The sequence below is a fragment of the Vanellus vanellus genome (genome assembly GCF_965231255.1).
Source record: "Vanellus vanellus genome assembly, chromosome: 25".
Classification (NCBI taxonomy): Eukaryota; Metazoa; Chordata; class Aves; order Charadriiformes; family Charadriidae; genus Vanellus; species Vanellus vanellus.
Genome location: NC_138930.1, coordinates 111691 through 133620, shown reverse-complemented (window position 1 = coordinate 133620; position 21930 = coordinate 111691). Strand labels below are relative to the sequence as shown.

Here is a 21930-nt window from a genome sequence, read left to right as displayed (position 1 = left end):
AGCCCCTGGGGACCCGAAGCTCTTCCTCTCGGGGCATGCCTGGAGTACATGGACCAAGAAAACCCACTGGTGTGTCTCTAGGTTACTGCAGTGATGTATGGAAACTTAGCTCCATCCCTCTCTCCTTCCCCATCTCCTGGCCCTTTCATAGATAAATATAAATGTATATATATATACAGTCTCTATTTTTTTCTAAAGTGGCTCACAGGACCAAACTTTTCCATTCAGAGACTGACTCCTTGCAAGAGGGATTGGAAGTTAAGGGTTTACCTTTGCAACAGTGTCTTCTCAGCAAGCACTGCAGATAGGCCTGAACATTTTGAGAGGATGCTTGGATGGACAGAGAGCAGGAGAGACAGAGTGCATCTCTCTGCTCGGTGTTAGCAAGAAGCAAGGAGAAAGAGAACTACATACCTCCAGGATTAGGGCACAGCCAGCTGCTCAGCTCGAGTCACTCATTCACCGACCTTAGCACCGGCCTGGTTAAGAATCTCAAGAGCTCTCAGTCTTACCTTTCCAAGGGCTTCTGCAGACAAAGCTCCTGGAATTTGGTGCCAAAGCCTACCCTGAGCATTCCTCGATTAGGCTGAAAGCACAGGAAACCAGTCCCTTTACCTACAGGAACTGAACTGCCTCCCCACATGTGGCACAGATCCATGTTTCACAGCTCTCCGTGGTAACGGAGCTTTTTCTTGATCAAGGCAAGAGATGACAGAGCATGAGCAGATGCAATCTCCAAAACAGAGTGACAGAAGCCTCCCAGGGGCTACAGACTGCCTCCCCATGTCGGAAGTAACTTAGCGCTGGTTAGCAGGCAGTTCCAATACCTAGGCGAAACGGGATGTTTTCTCCATCTGAATTTAGCAAGAAGACTCACCTCTTACACCCTCTGCAAAGCTTTCCCAAGCAGACACAAGGATAGTATGACGAAAGAGGGTTGATGTTCTGGTGTTTTCCCCACCACACCCTCCAAGGGACAGATTCTCCATTATGCAGCATATATAGATACAGCTATATACACATACACTTAGCGCAGAACATAGTTCAGAGCTTGATTTAACAAAGATCCCCAGGGGGTGTGCGTCATACTGACAAGGCATATCCATTTAACAACTTGAAACTGTCTCTTCAAGTTTCTACCAAAATAAGGAAAGAAAAACAAAACAAAACAACCAACCCCACAAACCTTCTGAATGACTAGTTTCAATATTCCAGAGTTTGATAAGGTACCAAGAACATTCCCCTCTCTGTGTGTGCTTGTGTGTGTGCATGTGCATCTGCATTCAAACATGAACAGAGGGTTGGTGGAGATGGAGTGATGCAATTGATACTGAAGTGAGATATGGGGACTTCTGAGAACCTCAGCCAATTCTCCTCCTCCTTCAGTTTCCCTTTGTTCAAATGTTTATGGCACAGTTCTCTAAGTACCATCACATCTCCTCAACCACCCCTCTGTATCTGATGCTGAGAGTTTATGAGAGAGATGGATGAAGCTGTGCGAGTCTGTGTTTCTATAGTCCATGTTTACTTATTGTAAATACCATTTTTATACTTAACATCTATTATGTACGTGATTTGTATAATGTACTTTATTTCTGCTACAAGTAATTTCATGAAGTTTAAACTTAATCTAATTTTGAACAAAAAAAAAACCACAACAAATGCAAAAATGGGGAAAAAAAGGACTTTGTAAATTCTACATCAAGCTGGTTTAAAACAAGCATTTACAGTTTCTTCCATCACAGTTACTGATGTGACTGTACAGGTGCGATACAAGCTTCGTCAATGTCAAATTCCTCACTCTGGTAAAAAAAAAAAAAAATTTAATAAAAGTTTTACTTGCTAAGTAGCTGGGGATTTACTTCATGTGTTAGTTGCACCAGCTTTTAGATAATGCTTACAATTACCAAAGGCCTAAGGTAGGAAAGTCTGTTTCCATTCAGCTAATCATCTGTGCGGTCGTTTAAAAAGCATTTCGCAGGGGGATGGATGACAGAGCCTGAGTCCTACAGAATAGAACCCTGCCTTACTCTAAACACCATGCAGTGTCCCTGTGTCTCTAAGAAGGCTGGCTGTGGGGTTTTATTCCAGGGTTCAGCATATGATCCCCAAAATGCAGGTTTGTTAATTAGCCCCATTGCGACGAATTAGTTCAGCAGCCAAGCTCCAGCCAAGCTAAACACAAACCAGTCACAGCTCTTGTGTGCAGATAGCAGACATCTTTTAAGAACTCCTGTGTACTCTGCTTGCACCTGGGAGAACAAAACTGGTTTTCTCAACAGCACCTCAATGGAAATCAGTTGGTCGAGAGCCAGAGCCCAGCCCATCTGGTGCTATGCACAGAACGAGGAAAAGGGGAAAGCAAATGCACAGACTCCTCATCGCTGCTCTAAAGGTGAGGAACGTGCTTGGGGTTGGTAGAGAACCAATTGCATTGCCATGCCCATGGTTCACCCTCCGTCCCTTTAAAAACACCAGTTTCCATGGGTCTTCTGCTTTGAACCCCCTATTTAATGGTGCTGGAGAAGAGCAGAATATGAGCAGAGAATGCAATCTAGGACTACCTCAATTTTTGATGCTTCCTTGCCCCTGCATCAACACAATTCTGCAGTGACTGACCCAAAGTGTATACTGCAAACTGTCATGAGAATCAAGCAGGTGTCTGTTTTAGAAGGGTGAGTTTGAACGCCAGAGTTTGTGAATTGTGGTGAGTTCTTATTTCCACACAGCTCTGTAAAAAGCTTTGTCACATCAAAATCCAGTGAATGGCAAGGACAGAGGAAGGAAAACACTCAGTTGGTGCCTGTTCCTATGATGTGAATAAAATGTACTTGTGACTAAAAGTGCCACACACCATTCTCAGTAACAAGAATAGGAACTCAAGCTGCAGTGACATATCTTGCAGGCACACAAGTTTTTATATTTAGCTCAGAACAGGAGTACACTTAGTCTAGCACCTAACTGTCAACGAGCAAAGAAGGAGAGTGACCCTTTCCCAAGAAGCTGCCTCTCACCAGCTAGAATGTACCCCTCAACCTGCTTTTTTTGTCTCGTACAAGACCAGCTATGATTGAAGAAAGACTGCAATTGGCAGTCTGCACACTCCATTTTAGTTCTCTATCTCCTAGACGAGCCTGGTTTTTGAACAATACTTGACTGTTCCAATAAATTCCAAACCTGTTAACCACTTTCTACAAAATGTTCAGCTTTCAAAGCCACTTAAAGTTCTTTCAAGATTCATGCATTGCGGACAGGAACACCACACAACCATCTTCTCTGACACCAAGGAGCCCACATAGGATCTTTTATTCGTCCCCAGTCCAGGAGGATTCAAGCAGAGACTGCTTTTTCTTAGCTGTTAGTACTTACAAGCCATGACACATATCCATAGGAATAAAGTGTTAGGGAAGAATTCCCTCTACCTTCCTCCTGTTCAGTGCAGGAATCATCAACCCATCTTGGCATTTAGAGCAAGGAAGAGCTGATTTAACCGGTCCTGTGCAGTCAGCAAACGTCTACCAACAGGCCTGTGCTCACAGAAGATGGGTCACCATCCTTCCTTCACAGAGGAAGCATCAATGCATAACACCAACACATTAAAAAAACCCACAGTTTAATAGAAATTGAGATTAAAATTCTATGTATAGGAAGCAAGAAAGTTCACAGAATCCACAAAACAATGAAACAGTGGAGCAGGATGTCCCAGGAATGTGCAGAGGTTAAAGCTGGAGCTGTGAGAAGACCGGAGGCAGTAAGCAGACAGGTGAACTGAGGGAGGGAAGACGGGTGGAGGGCTAAGGCAGAGTGGAGAGTGGGAAAGATCTCTGCCTGACAGAAATATCAGTACTGTGGCTGAAGCAGGATGAGAGGGAGACAAGAGTCTTACAAAAAGAGCTACGGTTACTTGGCCACCACTGCTGCCTTGCTCCTGCTTAACACCAATGGTTGAATGGCATACTTAGTGGAACAGGGGGAATGTGATTAGAAGGGATGTTGGATGGGAGAGGAGACTGAGACTGGGCATCCCTTAAGGACTGCTGTAGTTATAGTAGCTCTGTAAAACCTGGTCCCGGTCACCGGGGGACAAAACCCAGAGGCAGCACACATGCTGCAGCCACCATGGGTAGAAAACCTCCTGCACCCGCATGGCACCCCCTCGGATAATGGCAAGTGCAGCTTCAGAAGCAGGAGAAGCAGTTAGGTGCACTTTGCCCCTGGAAGGAAACAGACAATCACTCAAAGTCAATCAATCCTTGGCGTGGTTTTAACTGTGCAGACTGACTACCACAGGGTTCTGTGTGCTCATGTTCCATGCTGAGGTGGACACGCACAACCCCCATGATGTACCCAAGTTGATGCACTCTTCCCATTACTTTTCTTGCACATCCAAACAGATGCGCACACCATCTTGTGCAGTTGTGCATTTTTTGCATGCTATCAAGAAGAGACATGTTGCCGCAGACACACTCCCTCCCAGATTCCTTCATTCTCCTCCAAATACACACCTGGTATTCTCTAATGCTGTATCAGTATCAATCAGGCCCAGGATGCACAGTGTGATAGAGACATTTCTCTTCTGCATGATAAGTTCATGACGCAGCGAGCTGAAGAATCCATCCAGTGCAAACTTGGTGGCAGAATAAGAAGTGGTGAAGGGAGTGGGTATTTTCCCTGTAAAGGAAAAAGTGAGAATGGAAAACACCGCGAAAGTGGCTGTATGGAGGATGGTGCCATTGAGAGGGAATCTGGGCAAAGACAGAGGCTTTGCCATCTGGCATCAACCCATGTCCTGTTCAGGTGAGTTTCCCCCTATTTCTAGTCACATGCAGGCACTTAGAAAACTATACCACTTTATGTGAGCACACCCCAGCCCAAAAGCCATCACATATGTGGATAAGGGGAGGAAATTTAACTTGCACAGGAACCAGGTCACATGCTGGGTTAAAAAGTCCGGTGTGATGATCTATGTGCAGCCTTTCTCTCCTCCATCACATGCAAACACATGGACTGGGTCACATGCTGGTGCATCTGGCCATATTTCCCCAACACAAGGCACGTTACATCACAAGGCAGGGATGAACCTTAGTTTGAACTTGTGTATGGTGACACAGCTCCCTTGAGCACACACTGAAGTCTTTGTCCTGCCTTTCCGTCCCGTACAGTAGGTGCAGCTACTCAGCAGTCTGCTATGCAGGCTGGCCAAAGCCAGAAGGCCTTAATATGGCACGATGGTCTTAATGCTGTGTCAGAAATGCAGAAGAGATGGGCCTGGCTGTGAGGGACAGGAGCCAAACAAGCAGATCTTCACATGGTGAGTGAACAGCAAAGCTCCGATGGAATGTAAAATGGTGCAACACAGAGAAGGTCTTCCAGAAAACAAGAAGGCCAGCCATCCACCATCCTGCTTGCTACTATAAAACACACAGCTTAAAAATGTGTTGAGGGGTTGAAGGACACAGAGAAACACGATGTGCTGGAAATCATTGTTTCCACAAGGCCAGCACTTATGCTAGTTAAAGACACTAACCTGTGAGGGATGAAACAACCACCAGAGAGCCTTTATTCTTCTCCAAGGTGGGAAGAGCTGCTGTTGCAAGAGCCACATAACTGAAGAAATTCACCTGGAATGATAAAAGTAGGCATGAAGAAGCAAGAGGGTTTGGAGGAAAGGTCAGCATGAGCCAGAAACCCAATACAGTGGTCAGAAATGGAAAGGGGCATGGCTTGGATTTGCTTTTTCAAGCATCAAGCAAAAAGAATCATCTCTGTGAGTATAGGGACAAATATTGCATCCATGCGTCTTTCAGATTCCAGAAAAAGCAATGGAGAAGAGCCAGAGCCAAGGTTATTCCTGGGCTTTAACATACAGGTTTCTTGACAAGAGACAATTAGCTGTCCCTGATTTCTCTATATGCCATTCTTTACTCTGCAATCCCTATCCAGTAACAACGACACTCGTAGTGTCTCAATTTGCTCCCCTTTTAAGTTTCTCTTGACTGAGCTCAGACTACAATGCAACACTACAACTACAACAGCACCTCTTCTAAGCTTGACTGCTCTCTAACTTGTAAGGTATTTCTTACCTGTGATCCCAAGTTCTGTACTCTCCAGCAAACAGGCCCCATAAATGTGAAATAGAACTAGTATGACCCACCCGACTGAATCAAGAAAACAGCTCTTCATCTCCATTGTCCCAAAACCTGGTACCAAGGTGATTCTATAGGAAAACTCTGAAGCTGTGAGCAGACTCAAACGGCAAACACCATTTCAAACAAACTTCTTGTGTTCTGCAATGACATATGCACTTGCTATAGATTAGTAGGAAGTGCTTCCTCCTCACCTATTGGCCTTCCTAACTAGACATATATTGCACAACTGCTCGTAACTACCCATCAATCCCTAACAGTCCTGGGCTAATGGGAGATAAGGACAGAAGGAAGGAGAGAAGTTAAATTCTTCTCAGACATTCCTCTGCACACATACATGCAAACTGAGCAAAATGCTTGCCTAGTAACAAAGCCTCCAAACCATTTGACTTGAAACATGAACGAAATTAAAGGGCTGTTCTCAACCATTGCTATAGACTTGAATTTGCTTTTGAGTTTCCAAGCTGTCCCAGGAGAAGCCAGACTCACCCAATTCCAGGTGAGCTCTTCCTGCTGAGAAACCTCACCTGCATGAGCCAGCGGGTATATTCCACATCTCCAGCCCACATCTGGAAACGGGTCATGCCAATGTGGTTCAACACCAGGTAATCCAGTCCCCCTGTGAATAGGAGAAAAAGCAGTCAAGCCAAGGGGCCATCACCAAACCAAGGAACCCAGAAATGCCAGCAGGAGGGCTGAACCAACCAGCCACTCCCTCAGAAGGCTAGAAAGTGCTTTAGCATGAAGATACATGAAATATGTCTACCTGGGAGCCACTTTGCCCGCTCCTCAAGGGTATAATTGGAAGGAAAGTTGTTATTTGACAGCAGCTCTCTGAAATGATGTTTCAGAGTAATGCAGATTTGGAACTTAGTTCTGGTGGTACACTCTATTTTCAAAGTTATAAGTATATAAATTTGTAACAAAAAAATTACAATTGGTATGGGGCTGTATATGTGTAAAAGCAACAGCAGAAACAGCAGAATGTTTAAAAGAAGGGTATGAACTGATGGCTGCTGGACTGTCAGGTCATCCAGATCTCAGCACACATACACAGTTTCTTAAGACACCCACATCAGCAAAACCAAGAGCATACTGAAGTAATTAAGACACAGAATAATGGACAAAAAGATAGTGAGTATAATAGAGAATGCTGTCTAATGACAGTCTGACCAAAATGAGACAAGATGGAGAAGCAAAAGATCATAAACACTCGATTCCTACAGGGCACAAAAGACAATCAAAAAGCAGCTTATGGTCACCAACCAAGAACCCAGATGATATGATGAGGACTCAACAGTGGGCACTCCTTGTCCTTTGAATTACAAGTAAGCCTGGCCAAGGTACTTGGTCATACACGTCTTGTTGCTTGTGAGTACTAAAGAATGAGTAAATGCAAATTCGTGCAAGTAGGAGTCATGTGAATCAGTTCTGGTTAAAATAAGACCATCTTCCCCTTCTACACAGTCTTGGACTACAGGGGCAGGTCACTGCTTTCAGACCTCCCAGTTATTACTCTCAACACCAGGCACTATGTTCAGGGTTGGGTGTGTGCAGCTGGTACCCGCTCACATACAGCAAATGCGTGTACATGCCGTACGCTGCGATAGGGGAGGTACTGCAGCTGCTGCTATGGGGATGTGTTTTTAGTGAAGCATTGTGAGCAAGTACTTTCTGCATACTTTTCTCCTATAGCAAAAGACATGCCCTCCCCATGAAAGGCCCAGATTGGTATTTACAAATCCCACACCTTACTGTCCTCAACATCCCCCTCAGTGAGGAACATGGGGAAACTGAAGCAGGAGGCTCCTACTGGAATGAGAACTGTCTATATACCTGAGAGCCAAAGAGATGCTCAAGATGAGGACAGAACTGAGATCAGAATCAGAACCCCTTCTTCTTGCTCTGCTCACCTGGTTCTGACCAGACAAGCAGTGAACATCTGAAAAGGCAAAGATACCTCTCCTTTCACAGCCTCCTGAATGCTAGTAAATTACAAAAACCCACATCTTTCAACTCCAGGGTTATCAGAGAGGAGCCAAGACTGGCAGAGCCATAAGAGCCAGGATAAGAACTGTGTCATCAGTTGCATAAAACTTGCATGCCAGTATGAAGCATGACATAGTTTGAGAACCATAATCTCTGAACAGTGACCAGGCCAGGTGTGATCTAAACCTTTCTTGAAAAAAGGAACATGGTATAAACTGGAGTGATAAGCAAAGTCTGTTCTCTCTCCTCAATATCTCACTTTTCTTCTGCTTACCCAGCTTTTGGACAGCAAACTGAATCACCTTTTCAGGCTCTGAAGGGGAAAACATATCTGCAGGGATATAAAATATGTTCTTTGCTCCAAGTGTCAGGCATTTCTCCACCACCTTGAAAAAGAACACACACACAAAGATTAAACAATATGGAGGCGGGGGGGGAAATAAAAATAAGGGCACTGTAAGACACTGTTTTTTCCCCATACTACAGCCAGTGAGAGACAATTCTGGAAAGAGACACACTTTAATTTTAAATTTTAAATCTACAACTATTCAGCCCTCAGAGAGCTCATTTTGCATCCAGACTTTGTTTAACCAGACAGTTAAATAGAGGTAACTCAGCAGGATACAGATTCAATCTACCTTGGACAAGGATGAAGATTCACCCGAAAAAGACAGTCTTCTTCAGGAGAACTCTGCTGGAATAAGGGTTATGCTTTACATTAAGTTCTTTTTGTTCCAAAATACCTGGTAAGGCTCTAGCCATATTCATCTTTCATAGTTCCTTTGCTATGTTGTGTATGTGAAGGTGCCCAGTAGTGACACGCAGTTTAGCCATTATTTGCTGGAATAATGCTTTCCAGGCATTAGGAACTATCCTTATGCTCACTCTCCTTTTGTGCCACTTCAAAGTGAAGAACTTTCCTTGCAAGTCACTTATCCCCACAGTTTGAGACCTTCTCTAAATATTGTCTCATTTTATAAACTACAGATAAAGAAGTCTCATATCCCTACAAAGTCTCATTTATCCCTACAAAGAGGAAGGCAGGCAGAAAAGCCAGGAGGCCTGCATGGATGAACAAGGAGCTCCTGGACATGACCAAAAGGAAAAAGGAGGCCTGTAGGGAGTGGAAACAGGTAGCCTGGGAGGTATACAGAGGAATTGTTCGAGCAGCCAGGGATTGGGTTAGACAAGCTAAAGCCCAGATAGAACTAAATCTGGCCAGGGACATTAAGACAAACAAAAAATCCTTCTTTAAGTATGTCAGTGAGAAAAGAAAGACTAGGGAAAATATGGGCCCTCTCTGGAAGGAAATGCAAGAACAGGTTACCCGGGACAGAGACAGAGCTGAGGTACTCAATGACTTTTTTGCCTCAGTCTTCACTGGCAAGGACTGCAGCCACACTGCCCATGACGCGGAATGCAAAGGTGAGGATTGGGAAAATGGAGAACCGCCCACTGTAGGTGAAGATCAAGTGCGAGACCACCTGAGGAATCTGAAGGTGCACAAGTCCATGGGACCTGATGAGATACATCCACGGGTCCTGAGGGAACTGGCAGATCAAGTCGCTAAGCCACTAGCTGTCATATTTGAGAAGTCGTGGCGGTCTGGCAAGGTTCCTGCCGACTGGAAAAGGGGAAACATAACCCCTATTTTCAAAAAGGGAAATAAGGAGGACCCAGGGAACTACAGACCAATCAGTCTTACCTCTGTGCCTCGCAAGATCATGGAGCAGATACCCCTGGAAACTCTGTTGAGGCACATAGAAAACAAGGAGGTGATTGGTGACAGCCAGTATGGCTTCACCAAGGGCAAGTCATGCCTGACAAATTTGGTAGCCTTCTACGAAGGGGTTACAGTGGCAGTGGACAAGGGAAGATCAACTGATGTCATCTACTTGGACTTGTGTAAAGCCTTTGGCACTGTCCCACACGATATCCCGGTCTCTAAATTGAAGAGACATGGATTCAACAAATGGACCATTCGGTGGATAAAGAACTGGCTGGACGGTCACACTCAAAGAGTTGCGGTCAATGGCTTAATGTCCAAGTGGAGAGCAGTGACGAGTGGCGTTCCTCAGGGGTCGGTACTGGGACCTGTACTGTTCAACATCTTTGTCAGAGACATGGACAATGGGGTCAAGTGCACCCTCAGCAAGTTTGCCGATGATACAAAGCTGTTTGGTGAGGTAGACATGCTGGAGGGGAGGGATGCCATCCAGAGGGACCTGGACAGGCTGCAGAGGTGGGCCCAAGCCAACCTCAATGCAGTTCAACAAGGCCAAGTGCAAGGTCTTACATCTGGGTCGGGGCAATCCCAAGCACAAATACAGGCTCGGCGGGGAATGGCTGGAGAGCAGCCCTGAGGAGAAGGACCTGGGGGTGCTGATTAATGAGAAGCTCAACATGAGCCAGCAATGTGCAATCACAGCCCAGAAGGCCAACCATATCCTGGGCTGCATCAAAAGAAGCATGGCCAGCAGGTCAAAGGAGGTGATTCTGCCCCTCCACTCTTGTGAGACCCCACCTGGATTACTGCATCCAGCTCTGGAGTCCCCAGCATAAGAAGGACATGGACCTGCTGGAGTGTGTCCAGCAAAGAGCCATGAGGATGATCCGAGGGATGGAGCAGCTCTGCTATGAGGAGAGGCTGAAAGAGTTGGGGCTGTTCAGCCTGGAGAAGAGAAGGCTCCGGGGAGATCTTATTGCGGCCTTCCAGTACCTAAAGGGGGCCTACAGGAGAGCTGGGGAAGGACTTTTTACTAGGGCATGTAGCAATAGGATGAGGAGGAATGGCTTTAAACTGGAAGAGGGCAGGTTCAGATTAAACATTAGGAAGAAGTTTTTCACTTTGAGGGTGGTAAGGCACTGGAACAGGTTACCCAGCGATGTTGTTGAGGCCCCATCCCTGGAGGTGTTCAAGGCCAGGCTGGACATGGCCTTGGGCAACCTGGTCTAGTGGGAGGTGTCCCTGTCTATGGCAGGGGGGTTGGAACTTGATGATCTTCAAGGTCCTTTCCAATCTAAACCATTCTATGATTCTATGATATATTCAAGCGGCTCAAAAATTATTTAACCTAAAAAAAGATTTGAGTCTTTAACAAAACACCTACAAATAGAACTGTTTGGACTCTGAAAAGCTACACAATATCGCACAGGAATTGTAGTTCGTATAATCATGAGAGTATCCTGAGTTGGAAGGGACGCATAAGGATCATCATGTCCCACTCACTGCTCCTCACAGGACTACCTAAAACTAAGCCATACGACTAAGAGCATCGTCCAGATGCTCCTTGAACTCTAACAGGCTTCATGCCATGACCACTTCTCCCTGGGGAACCTGTTCCAGTGACTGACCACCCTCTCAGTGAAGAATCTTTTCTTAATGTCCAATCTGAACTTCCCCTGACGCAGCTTCATAACACTTGCTCATGTAAATGTTCAGGTAGTAAACCGTTCAGGCAGTGTATATCCACCTTCCTGTACAGGCCAAGCTCCCTTCTGGGTTACACCTCCCCAGTATGCAGTGTTACTGCATTCTGTTAAGAAAAACCAGGCATGCTGCAGCAGGCACTGGTGTATGGCAACACAAAGTAGCACATCCAGCTGATCAGTTACAGAGAAGAATGGCACAGGACATCATTGTCATAAAATCAGGCTTAAAACATGTCACAGGCATGTTCCATCTTTCTACATAAGTGAAAAGAATTTTGAAAGTAACTAAACTGTTTTTGCTCAACAACAGTTCTGAAGAAAAATGTATTGTCCTAACAACTAATTCATTGTTGGTTTTACGGTAAAAGTCCAAATCTCTTATGTCTTCCCTCATACTAGGAAGTTCTTACCTTCTGCAGCACAGCTTCCCTCCTAGCAGTCAAAACAATTTCAGCCCCAAATCTGGCATAATGATATGCCATCTGCTCTCCAATCCCAGCACTGGCTCCAGTCAGGAGAACACGGGCACCAGACAAGCTCTCTTATGGGAAAGAGAATAAAAAAATAGAGAAGTGAAGGAAGCAACAGAGGAGCTGCCCTTAACTACTGGCAGAGCTCTAAACTAGAAAGGTGTGTGTTACATGCTCAAAAGTCTTGATGTTTCTCCAAAACTAGAAGAGGCAGGACTGACCTAAAGAAGCCATGAGATTAACAATACCTTCCAATTCTTGCTAGACTGAAAAGAATCAAAAATCATCTGATCTTTGGAGAATGAGCTATTTTTCCATTCTGACAGGTGCCTACAACAAAAACATTAGCCATCAGCCATCTGATGTCAAGTAGCCAGCCATATTAATCTGTTTTGGCCTGGCTCACAGGAAAGCTTGGCTAGCTCGACAAGCTTCAGTACACAGCAGTCAGCTCAGCCCAGCTCCACTAACATGCAACAGCCAGCTCCCTCCTCTGTCCTAACAACCCCTAGGTCCATACTTCAGTCATGAAGCAGGAGGTTCAGTCTGACCCATTTCACCCAGACAGCAGCTGGCATGCTAGAAATGAAACAGGCAAGACTTGCTTCATCATTCCCATCCCTCCTCCCTAGCTCAGCATTCTTCCATGGAATTGGATAATGGATAAAAGTGTGCAACCGGCATGGCTGAGTCGCCACGGAACAACCTGCAGGCCCAACTGCCCCAGAGGTGCACCACTGCAAGTTTGTTGTGGACATTATGCCTAGACTATCACTGACAGGGAATAATGATATGACTATGCAAGCTAGCTGTGTCACATGCCCTTTGCCTGGGTTCTTAGACAATTATCTTTCTAGGACGAAGTTGGGTTTCACATTACAAAAAGCTATACAACTTAAACCAGGCTCTGGGCCTCCTGCCCTCTGCATATCAACTATTCTTTGCCACCAGTTTGGAGACGTCAGCCCTCTTGTGCTGGGCACTGCACATCTATAGAGATGGTTCTTGACCCCAAGGAGTTAGCAATAAAAAAAAAAGAGAAAGGCAGTGGCAAAGAAAGTACATGTCATCTTTTCCCCACATAGACAGCAGGATCCCTTGGAAATGCTGTTAGACCATTTTGTCCTCCTCTCTGTTTCATGCTTCTCTTTATTTCTGGGAATAAAGCATTGCTTTGGGGCCACCAACTCTAGTAAGACTATGTGCAGGAATGAGACCACAAGTCAGAGTACAGAAACTCAACCTCTTCTTTTATGTGACTTATATTCCAGTTTGGAATGACACCCCTGATAATCCTACCTGGGTTAAAAGGGTCTTTCCAGAAGAAAGCTAGGAGCCCAACTATGACCCCTGCAGCACAAAGCACTTTTCCAACTGGCTTCATATCCCTCCAAGTTGTGAAGAACGAAGTAAAGTCTTGAAGCTGAGCACTCCAGCAAAAATACTGTAATCTCCTTCTTCTGGTGCTGGAAGCCAACCTGCAAGAGGCACGTAAAGTCCTTTTCCGTCCTGCATATACCAGAGGTGCTGTGTAGAACTGAGACTCCACCTGAGAATTCTCTCCACTGGGAGCCCAAGTCACCTTTGTCAAGAATGAAAGACAGAGAGGACAAGGACAATCAACACTTTGATAAGAAGCTGCAAAGAAGTTGCTGTTTCCCTGTTGAAGAGAGGGAACACCACAGTCTTGCAAATGGTTTGCATTTGCCAAGAAAGGTCAGGGCTTGGCTGTGCCAAGCACTGCAACTCCCTGTTCAGAGGAAGTAACCTTGGCAGGATGAAACACATAAAGCTGCAGGCCTGAAGACAATGAAATCTGCTCTCATACAAGAGGAAAGGATCCAAAGAGAGCAGAAAACAGGTCTGGAGAAAGCTTGCTCAACTACTGTTTTCTCAGCCTTTCATCTGCTCCAGGACAGGCAGTCTGGCATTTGGTCTGTCTTACATTAAGTGGACTGGGGGAATTATTTTTAAAATGTCTGTCCCTAATGAAACACTCCCAAGAAACTTGTGGAGTCAGCACCAATTCCTCATTTAAAGCACAACTTGAAAGTCCAATTTTACAATAAAAGCCTTCTGCATTTTGTATTGCTGCATTCTATTTCAGATTCTCACAGATCTATTTGATGTAAAAAATATATCAAATCTGAAAAGCAAAATTAATTAAACTATTATCTCTTTTCCAAAATAACATATTATCTGCAGCTGATGCCAAAAACTTAAAACAGATACCAAATTGTGCTCACAAATTACGTTTAGATGTGCTTTTTCATGCTTTGGGAATTATACATGCCTGCCATATGTATAAAATGGTGTACAAGTCAGGGAAAAAGGTGAGGGATTTATTTCTGTACTCCTCCTTCTTTAGAACTTGTCCTGCAAAAGGAAAATTCAAAACTTAAGTCAGTATTGAAACTTACTGATACTAACAGCATTCACTTACCAAGCTGAGCATCATTAGCTCATGTCTATACTTTCTGAGTTTTTCTGTCTTCACAAATTCTTTAGTGAAGAAGTTAGATACACTGAATATAGCAGGAATTAAAAAAAAAAGACATTTTGCAGTAGTTCCAGAAGCTGTCTTCTGCAAAATTTACTTCATCACCTTCCACAGTTCTGGAAACATGTTTAAAACTAGCTCTTCTGGGGGGACAGTGCATCAGGATATGGCTAATGCTTAGTGAGATAATGAAATTAGCAGTCTTACCCCAGGTACAGAGATGATCATGGACAGAAGTCTTTGCGGGATTGGGGCCTGGAGAAAACAAAAGGGAAAAATGGGAACAAGTATGAACTTCAGTAGCTGGAAGGTTCTGAGATAATATAGCAGGTATTCTTCAAGTTGAGAAATTGGCAGGTAGATTTGGAACTCAAGGGTTTTAAGTTAAAAGCATAATGTGATTTGACAACACAACACATATTTTCTATTTCTTTTCATTGTATCTATTTCTAATCCCCTATTATGAAAGGGGGATCCAGGTCAGCTGAATATCAGCAGTTCAGACCATCTATATTTGCTTAAAGGTGGATAAAACAGCAAGTACATCCTGGTTTGAATATGTCTGGATTTTCTTAGCATTAAGCAAAAACTGAGAAGCAGAGAACTGTGACGGTTTCCAAACATGACAGGCACTCACAGCACGAGCTGGCCAAATTTTAAGTAAGCATGTACAAAGACTGAAACGTTAGTAGCTCCAGTAAAAAAGAAAAAAGAAAGAAAAAAAGACAGAAATAAAGAGACAAAGACAATGCATCTAAGAAAAAGATCTTTCGTGGGTAGTTCCCAAAGCGCTCTGAACGCAGTTAGCCTCTGCACAACACGAGTTCTCCCTACTCTACAGGAGCAAAAAAACCCCACGTCTCATCTTGCAGAACGTTTAATTCATTAAAGAATTATTATGCTGATGGCTGTTAACACTGACCACAAAAAGCCGTACCTCAGGATAACCGGCGCTTCTTACGGCGCGCCAGAGGAACGAAAGCGGCAGAGCTGACAGGATCCAGCCTTGTCATAAGCGACGGGGCTGAGGCCGCGGCCGCGCTCCGAGGTGCCGTCTACCGGCGTGCGGCGGTACCGCGCGAAGAGCCAGAGCCGGGGCCGGGGCCGGGGCCGGGGCAGGCACCGACGCACCCCGCCGCCCCCAGAGCAACGGCGGCGGCGGCCTGACCGCGGGGCGGCCCCGCCCTCCCAGCGCGCGCGGCTGGCGCCAAGGCAGCGCGGCGCGGGAGCCTCCGCGTAGCCTCCCTGCCGCCGGCTCGGCTGCCATGGCAACCGCACCTCCCCGCGCTCACGACCCCGCGCCAAGCGCTCTGCCCTGACCACGTGACCGACTCCCAGCGGTCCCCGCGGCTGCAGCCATGGCCGCTAGGCTTTTACCTGCTGTCAAGTGAGTCCCCGTGCCCGCGGTGCCCTGCCCGGAGAGCTCGGCCCGAGCGCTCGCCCGCCCCCCGCGCCCCCACCGCCCGACCCGCGCCCCCTCCGCCGCCCCCGCGCCCGTTCTCGGGCCGCGCCGGGCCTGCTGGCGCCCGGCCCTGCGCCGCTGCGCCCTTGGCCTCCTCTGCCCCCGCGCCAGGCTCGGCCGCCGCCGGGCAGCTTCTGTGCGCGTCCCCAGACGCCGGTCAGCGGCATGGCGGTTTTCTCCTGGCGAGCACGAATACGTAAAATAAAAGCGGGGAATGTCGCCCGAGGGCGCTTGTTTGCTGAGGGAGCACCTTCAGATCTGGACACACGGCCCTCCCGAAGGGAGGAGGTGTGGAAGGGGGCTTTTGGGAGCGAACAGTGAATTAGAACAGAGAAATCCCTTTTCCTCAAAATGCTTGTGAATACATGGATTTAAATATTCTCTCATGCCTCTCTCGACGGCTATATCTGTCATATGTTCTACTACTGCAGTATTGCTATTTGGCAAGTTTTTGTTTATTTGTTTTTTCCCTAGGTGTGCAATAGCTTTGTGGTTTTTTTGAAGGGAAGACAGCTCTCTGCCCTGTGAATTTGTAAAAGTCAGTCTCCCCAGATCTCTTTAGTGAAAAAGTAAATAAAGGTCAATTACTCTCTTCCTGTCTTCCATTCTGCAGGTTGCCACTACAGCTGTAAAACTAGTGTTTGCGCATCATGCAGTCTACCAGGAGACTTTAAAAGCCTAGGCAATGTAGGAACAGCCATGGCCAGCTGTTAACAAGATACCAGTGTCTGTCAAATTATTCAGATTACTTATTAACCAGACAGCAAGAACCACATTGTTAACATGGGTATCTTACCTACTACAAAATCCTTTGGTTCCTTTTATCAAAGGTATATGCCAGTGATTCTTGGGCTTTAAAAGTGGCACATACTCTGAGGTGTTTGACACTTTCTCATTTTTTCTTGAAAACTGTCACTGATAAAATGTGAATGGGTATGGTTTCAGGGGGCTGCCAGGGAATAGCTGGCCTGGGAAGAAAAGGTAGCTAGATATTTTTCTGCTCCTTTTTGTCTGTAATAAGACCCTCAGATTTCTTTATTGATACCCTCCCTTTGATGGTCACAATCTACCGAGGGAGATGCATTGATACTCATAATATGAACTGAACTGTTGCTGCTTTTGATTCTTTCAGGTTTGTCATCAAAGGAAGCCTGGCTGGAGCTGCTGTATACATGGCATATGATCAGGGGCTGCTGGGCAGTGGCATGCAAGGTGCTGAAGCTCTCAAAAAAGCTCAAGCAGCACTGCCACCGGCTATCCAAGAGTGGACGAGTTACATAGGCTGGGAGGTAAGGACAGTGCAGATGAACGCACTCAGCAAAACAAACACATCCTTTGAATGAGGAGGAGAAAACATTGGGGTGATATTCTGGTTCCAGTGATGCTGGCAGTTTTGCTGTTGAAACTGGATTTCACATTGAGAATATTTTGAAAAGCATTGAAATGGAAGGAGGATAAAATTTAAATTTAGAGGAAAGACATTGCTCACAGATGTTATTTCAAAGAAGAAGGGGTAACTAAGCCTATGCAGGGTCAAAGAAGGAATTGCACGCATGCTCTGGGAGATATTTCACTATGTAGTGATATTCCTAAGCTTCTTTTGAAGGATCCTACATGCTTTAAAAAAAAATAATGAAAAGATTCTCCTCCCAACTTTCTCAAGCTGCTAACAGTTCATCAAGTTGAATTTAAATTGCCTGAAGAGGCCCTTCTCTTTCAGTAGTTATTAGTTTTTGAAATCCTCAGAACAGGAGAAGCCTTTGCTGAAAGTTTGAAAAGCATTTTTCATGTTAGAGACTATTCTAAACTAATATATAACTGTAAGGAGACAGCCATGGAGATGATTTTTCAGGAGCACCCAAATGATAAGTACTGCCCTCTGCCCCTACTTTATACTGGGGGAAAGAGCAAAGTACAGACTTTAAGCCTCATGTCTGGTCCCTTTTGAGACTTACAGAGAGTAGGCACCTAACTATCTTTGAGATCTGAGGTCAAAAGGCTTTTCCAAGATGATGTGAATCCTGTTATAAGTGAAACCCCTCAAGTGTTGATATTTTGTCTTTCTTTCTCTTTTTAGCTTCCTCCCACTCCAAAATTTGACTTTTCCCCCTCTGATTCTTGGAATAAAGGTAAAATAACTTCTCACCAAACTGTGAAAGGAGCAAGGGGCCAAGAGTGATGTAGCTTATACCAGTCTTATTTCAATACTGTTCTCCTAAATTGAATCTTGGAGAAGGAGGTGATAGATATTAGTCTGGTGGAAGGAGCATTGGGACTGGGACTAAGGAAGCATATTTTGCTCCAGGTTTTATCACTAGCACACTGAGTGCCTTTGGACTTAATTTCTTGTTGTTCCAACTGTGAAATAAGGAGGAGGATATGTGCCCATAAACCTGCCTGCCTTTTCTAACCAGAGGAGCTGGCGTTTCTTTTGCCTACAAAGCTTGCTGCCCACTTGTACCTCAAGACAGGCATGCCTATGTTATCCTAGAAGCTAAGATTGAAAGTTTCAGTGAAGTGTTTGGTGGGAGCTGTGGCCTCCACAATAAATAGATAGAGTTTATGCACCAGTGAGTTCATCAGCACTGGTAGTGATCAGGGAAAGTAAAGCATAAAAATAAATGATGACTTATCCTTAAGAAAGGTGAAACTTTGGTTAAAGGCTGAAGAGTTTATAAAATCTTCAGGTGCTAGTATGTCTGAACTCAGCCTCTGACTTTTCAGGAGGGATAAGTATTCCCACTTTTGCTAGAATTTTAGGTATTGTTTGAAGGCCAAACCGTGTTACAAATACCTAGTAAGTTAATTTATAGTTTTTATGATGCAGCAAAAAGTCTTCATGTAATTGTGGGGAAACATGGTCCACAAATATTGTGACATGTCCAACATCACCCATGTAGTCCACGGCAAGGCCAGAAATAAAATGGAACTTATCTCAGTTCTTTGTTTTACTCTTGTAATTGTTCATCCCTTGTACTGGTCCTGAAGTTGGAATATCTCTGTGTCACAAATGCTGCTGAGACAGTAAGCTGTGCTTGAACCAAGGATCATTCAGGCCTCAGTGTGTTTGAAAGCTTCTGAGATAGAGCTAGATTTTTCTCTCCATATTTAAAGAGATCTACAATGCTAGAATAACATTAGGAAATTTGGCTTGAATGATGCTCTTGGGATAATTCTTCTCTGCTTTCCTTGCAGGAGTGCAGACAGTCATGTCTGCCTTGTCTGTAGCTCCCACCAGGGTCTGTGAATACACTGTTGAAGGCTGGAAGTATGTGAAGGATCTTGTGAAATGAACACATTCTCCAGGGTTCATGATTTTCTCCATCCTACGTTGTCTTTGGGATCATGCATAGTCCATCCCTCTGGAGGGCAGCTCAGCCATGCAAGGGCTGCAATAAAAGACTTTGGAACTTCCATTTGTATTTGGGTTGGTTTTACCATACAGACTGCAATAATTGCTTTCTGTCTTACCAGTGATCAGAGGCTTCAGCAGAGCTCATGGATCAGTTGTAATGAAGTGGTGGTCATATGCTGATGTACAGCCCCTGTTCTAAAGCTACCAAGCTTGCTAACTAAAGAGATTACTCTGAAGCTGAATTGATCTTGAGCCAACAAGAGTTAAAAAAAAAGATCCGAGATTTAAATACATAAAAGATGTAATTTAAAGACAAAGTGCTTGTCTTCGAGCTAGCTGAGGAAGGAATGCCTCTGTCAGACAAAGAGCACGTTATTGATGTGAAAGCTGTTTCCAAGTGGTCTGTGACTTGTTACACAACCGGGAGTAGACAGTACTAGTTGCAACACTTGTTGATGACCGCGTGCAATATAAGGGAGTTTATAAATCTGTGATGCAAAACTCTAGCAAGTCATAGGAAACTTAACACCCCCACAGTCTATTCAGCCTATGGGCATTGTCAGTGTTCATAGTACCCGAACTCAAACGGCAAAGTCACAGTACTATTTAACTGTAAGTTTTCTAGCAACTGATCCAAATATGCCCTTGGATGCATAGTCAATGACCAGTAGCACTGTCAAATTTACACCTATATCTGAATTCTCAGCTCCACAACATAGGTTATTTGGAGGCAAGAGTTTAGATTTTAAATTTTACCAGCTGTCGGCTAAAACTAAATGGATTCATTTTGTCTCCTGACTTGAAAAAGTATTTTGTCTGCTGGCTTCTTTAAATGCCTGTAAAATAGGGCTGGAAGTACCATTAAGATACTAGCACCTCTGTGTGTAAACATTTTGGCTACTGAGCAAGAGAGAAAATGGAAATGGGAAAGATCTCCAATCACAGCAGCGTCCCCACGGATGGGAGAGTGAGGCTGAGGGATTTCCGACTTCATCTAAACATAGTGTCCCCATGAAGAATTAGGCAGAGGTACCCTAGGAACAGAGCCCATTGACTGCGACTATGTCTTTGTGTATTATAAATTCTTTGCAAAGGAACAATCCTGTTCTGCAGCTGAGCTATGAACAAATCATAGAATCGTAGAATCATAGAATTGTCTAGGTTGGAAGAGACCCTTGGGATCATCAAGTCCAACCATCTACCCTACTCTACAAAGTTTTCCCCTACACCATATCCCTCAACACCACATCTAAATGTCTCTTAAACACATCCAAGGATGGTGACTCAATCACCTCCCTGGGCAGTCTATTCCAATGCCTGACCACTCTTTCTGTGAAAAATTCTTTCCTAATGTTCAGTCTAAATCTACCCTGTTGCAGCTTGAAGCCATTCCCTCTTGTTCTGTCATTAATTACCTGTGAGAAGGCACCAGCACCAACCTCTCTACAGTGTCCTTTCAAATAGTTGTAGAGTGATGAGGTCTCCTCTCGGCCTCCTCCTCAAACTAAGCAGTCCCAGCTCCTTCAACCGCTCTTCATATGATTTGTTTGCTAGGCCCTTCACCAGCTTTGTTGCCCTCCTCTGTACTCGCTCCAGCACCGATATCGCTCTTGTATTGAAGTGCCCCAAACTGGACACAATACTCGAGGTGTGGCCTCACCAGTGCTGAGTACAGGGGCACAATCACCTCCCTACTTCTGCTGGCCACGCTATTTCTAATACAAGCCAGGATGCCCTTGGCTTTCTTGGCCACCTGGGCACACTGCCAGCTCATATTCAGCCGCTTGTCAATTAGAACCCCCAGGTCTCTCTCTGCCAGGCAGCTTTCCAGCCACACTTCCCCAAGCCTGTAGCGCTGCATGGGGTTATTGTGGCCCAAGTGCAGAACCTGGCACTTGCCCTTGTTGAATACCATTGATATTGGCCCAATGATCCAATCTAAGTCTCTCTGTAGAGCTTCCCTATCCTCCTGGGAATCAACACTCCTGCTTAACTTGATGTCATCTGCAAACTTGCTGATGATACACCCTATGTCCTTATCAAGATCATCAATAAAGACGTTGAATAGAAATGGTCCCAACACTGAGCCCCGAGGCACACCACTTGTGACCAGCCGCCAGCTGGATTTAAATCCATTGAGCACCACTCTTTGGGACCTTCTGGTTAGCCAGTGCTTGATCCACCGGATTGTATGCTCATCCAGGCCTTGCAAAGCCAGTTTTTCCATGAGAATTGTATGGGGGACAGTATCGAATGCTTTTTGAAAGTCCAGGTATACAATATCAACAGCCTTTCCCTCGTCCAATATTCTGGTAATCTTGTCATAGAAGGAGATCAGGTTCGTCTGGCAGGACCTGCCTTCCATAAACCCATGCTGACTAGGCCTGATCCCCTGGTTGCCCATTATGTGGGTTTCGATGGCACGCAAGATGACCTGCTCCATGACCTTCCCTGGTATCAAGGCTAGACTGTCAGGTCTATAGTTACCTGGATCCTCCTTTTTGCCTTTCTTATAGATGGGTGTTACATTTGCCACCCTCCAGTCCATTGGGACCTCCCCAGTTAGCCATGATTTC

At 45.2% G+C, this 21930-nt stretch overlaps 2 protein-coding genes across 2 annotated transcripts; one reads left to right on the top strand and one right to left on the bottom strand.

The window, feature by feature from the left end:
• Positions 1 to 4027: 4027 nt before the first annotated feature.
• On the bottom strand, positions 4028 to 13424 carry HSD11B1L (hydroxysteroid 11-beta dehydrogenase 1 like; the record flags this gene model as incomplete). The annotated part of the gene is made up of 7 exons (XM_082495509.1): positions 13337 to 13424; positions 11978 to 12108; positions 8410 to 8521; positions 6674 to 6765; positions 5528 to 5621; positions 4506 to 4671; positions 4028 to 4214 (listed from the first exon to the last, which is right to left on the bottom strand). The coding sequence occupies exons 1-7, from the start codon at positions 13419 to 13421 to the stop codon at positions 4028 to 4030; spliced, it is 867 nt and encodes a 288-aa protein (XP_082351635.1). The 5' UTR covers positions 13422 to 13424.
• Positions 13425 to 15874: 2450 nt separating this feature from the next.
• On the top strand, positions 15875 to 19413 carry MICOS13 (mitochondrial contact site and cristae organizing system subunit 13). Its single transcript, XM_082495485.1, has 4 exons — positions 15875 to 15924; positions 17132 to 17288; positions 18077 to 18128; positions 19195 to 19413. Exons 1-4 carry the CDS (start codon positions 15896 to 15898, stop codon positions 19290 to 19292), a joined length of 336 nt encoding a protein of 111 aa, XP_082351611.1. The 5' UTR covers positions 15875 to 15895; the 3' UTR covers positions 19293 to 19413.
• The last annotated feature ends 2517 nt before the right edge of the window (positions 19414 to 21930 follow it).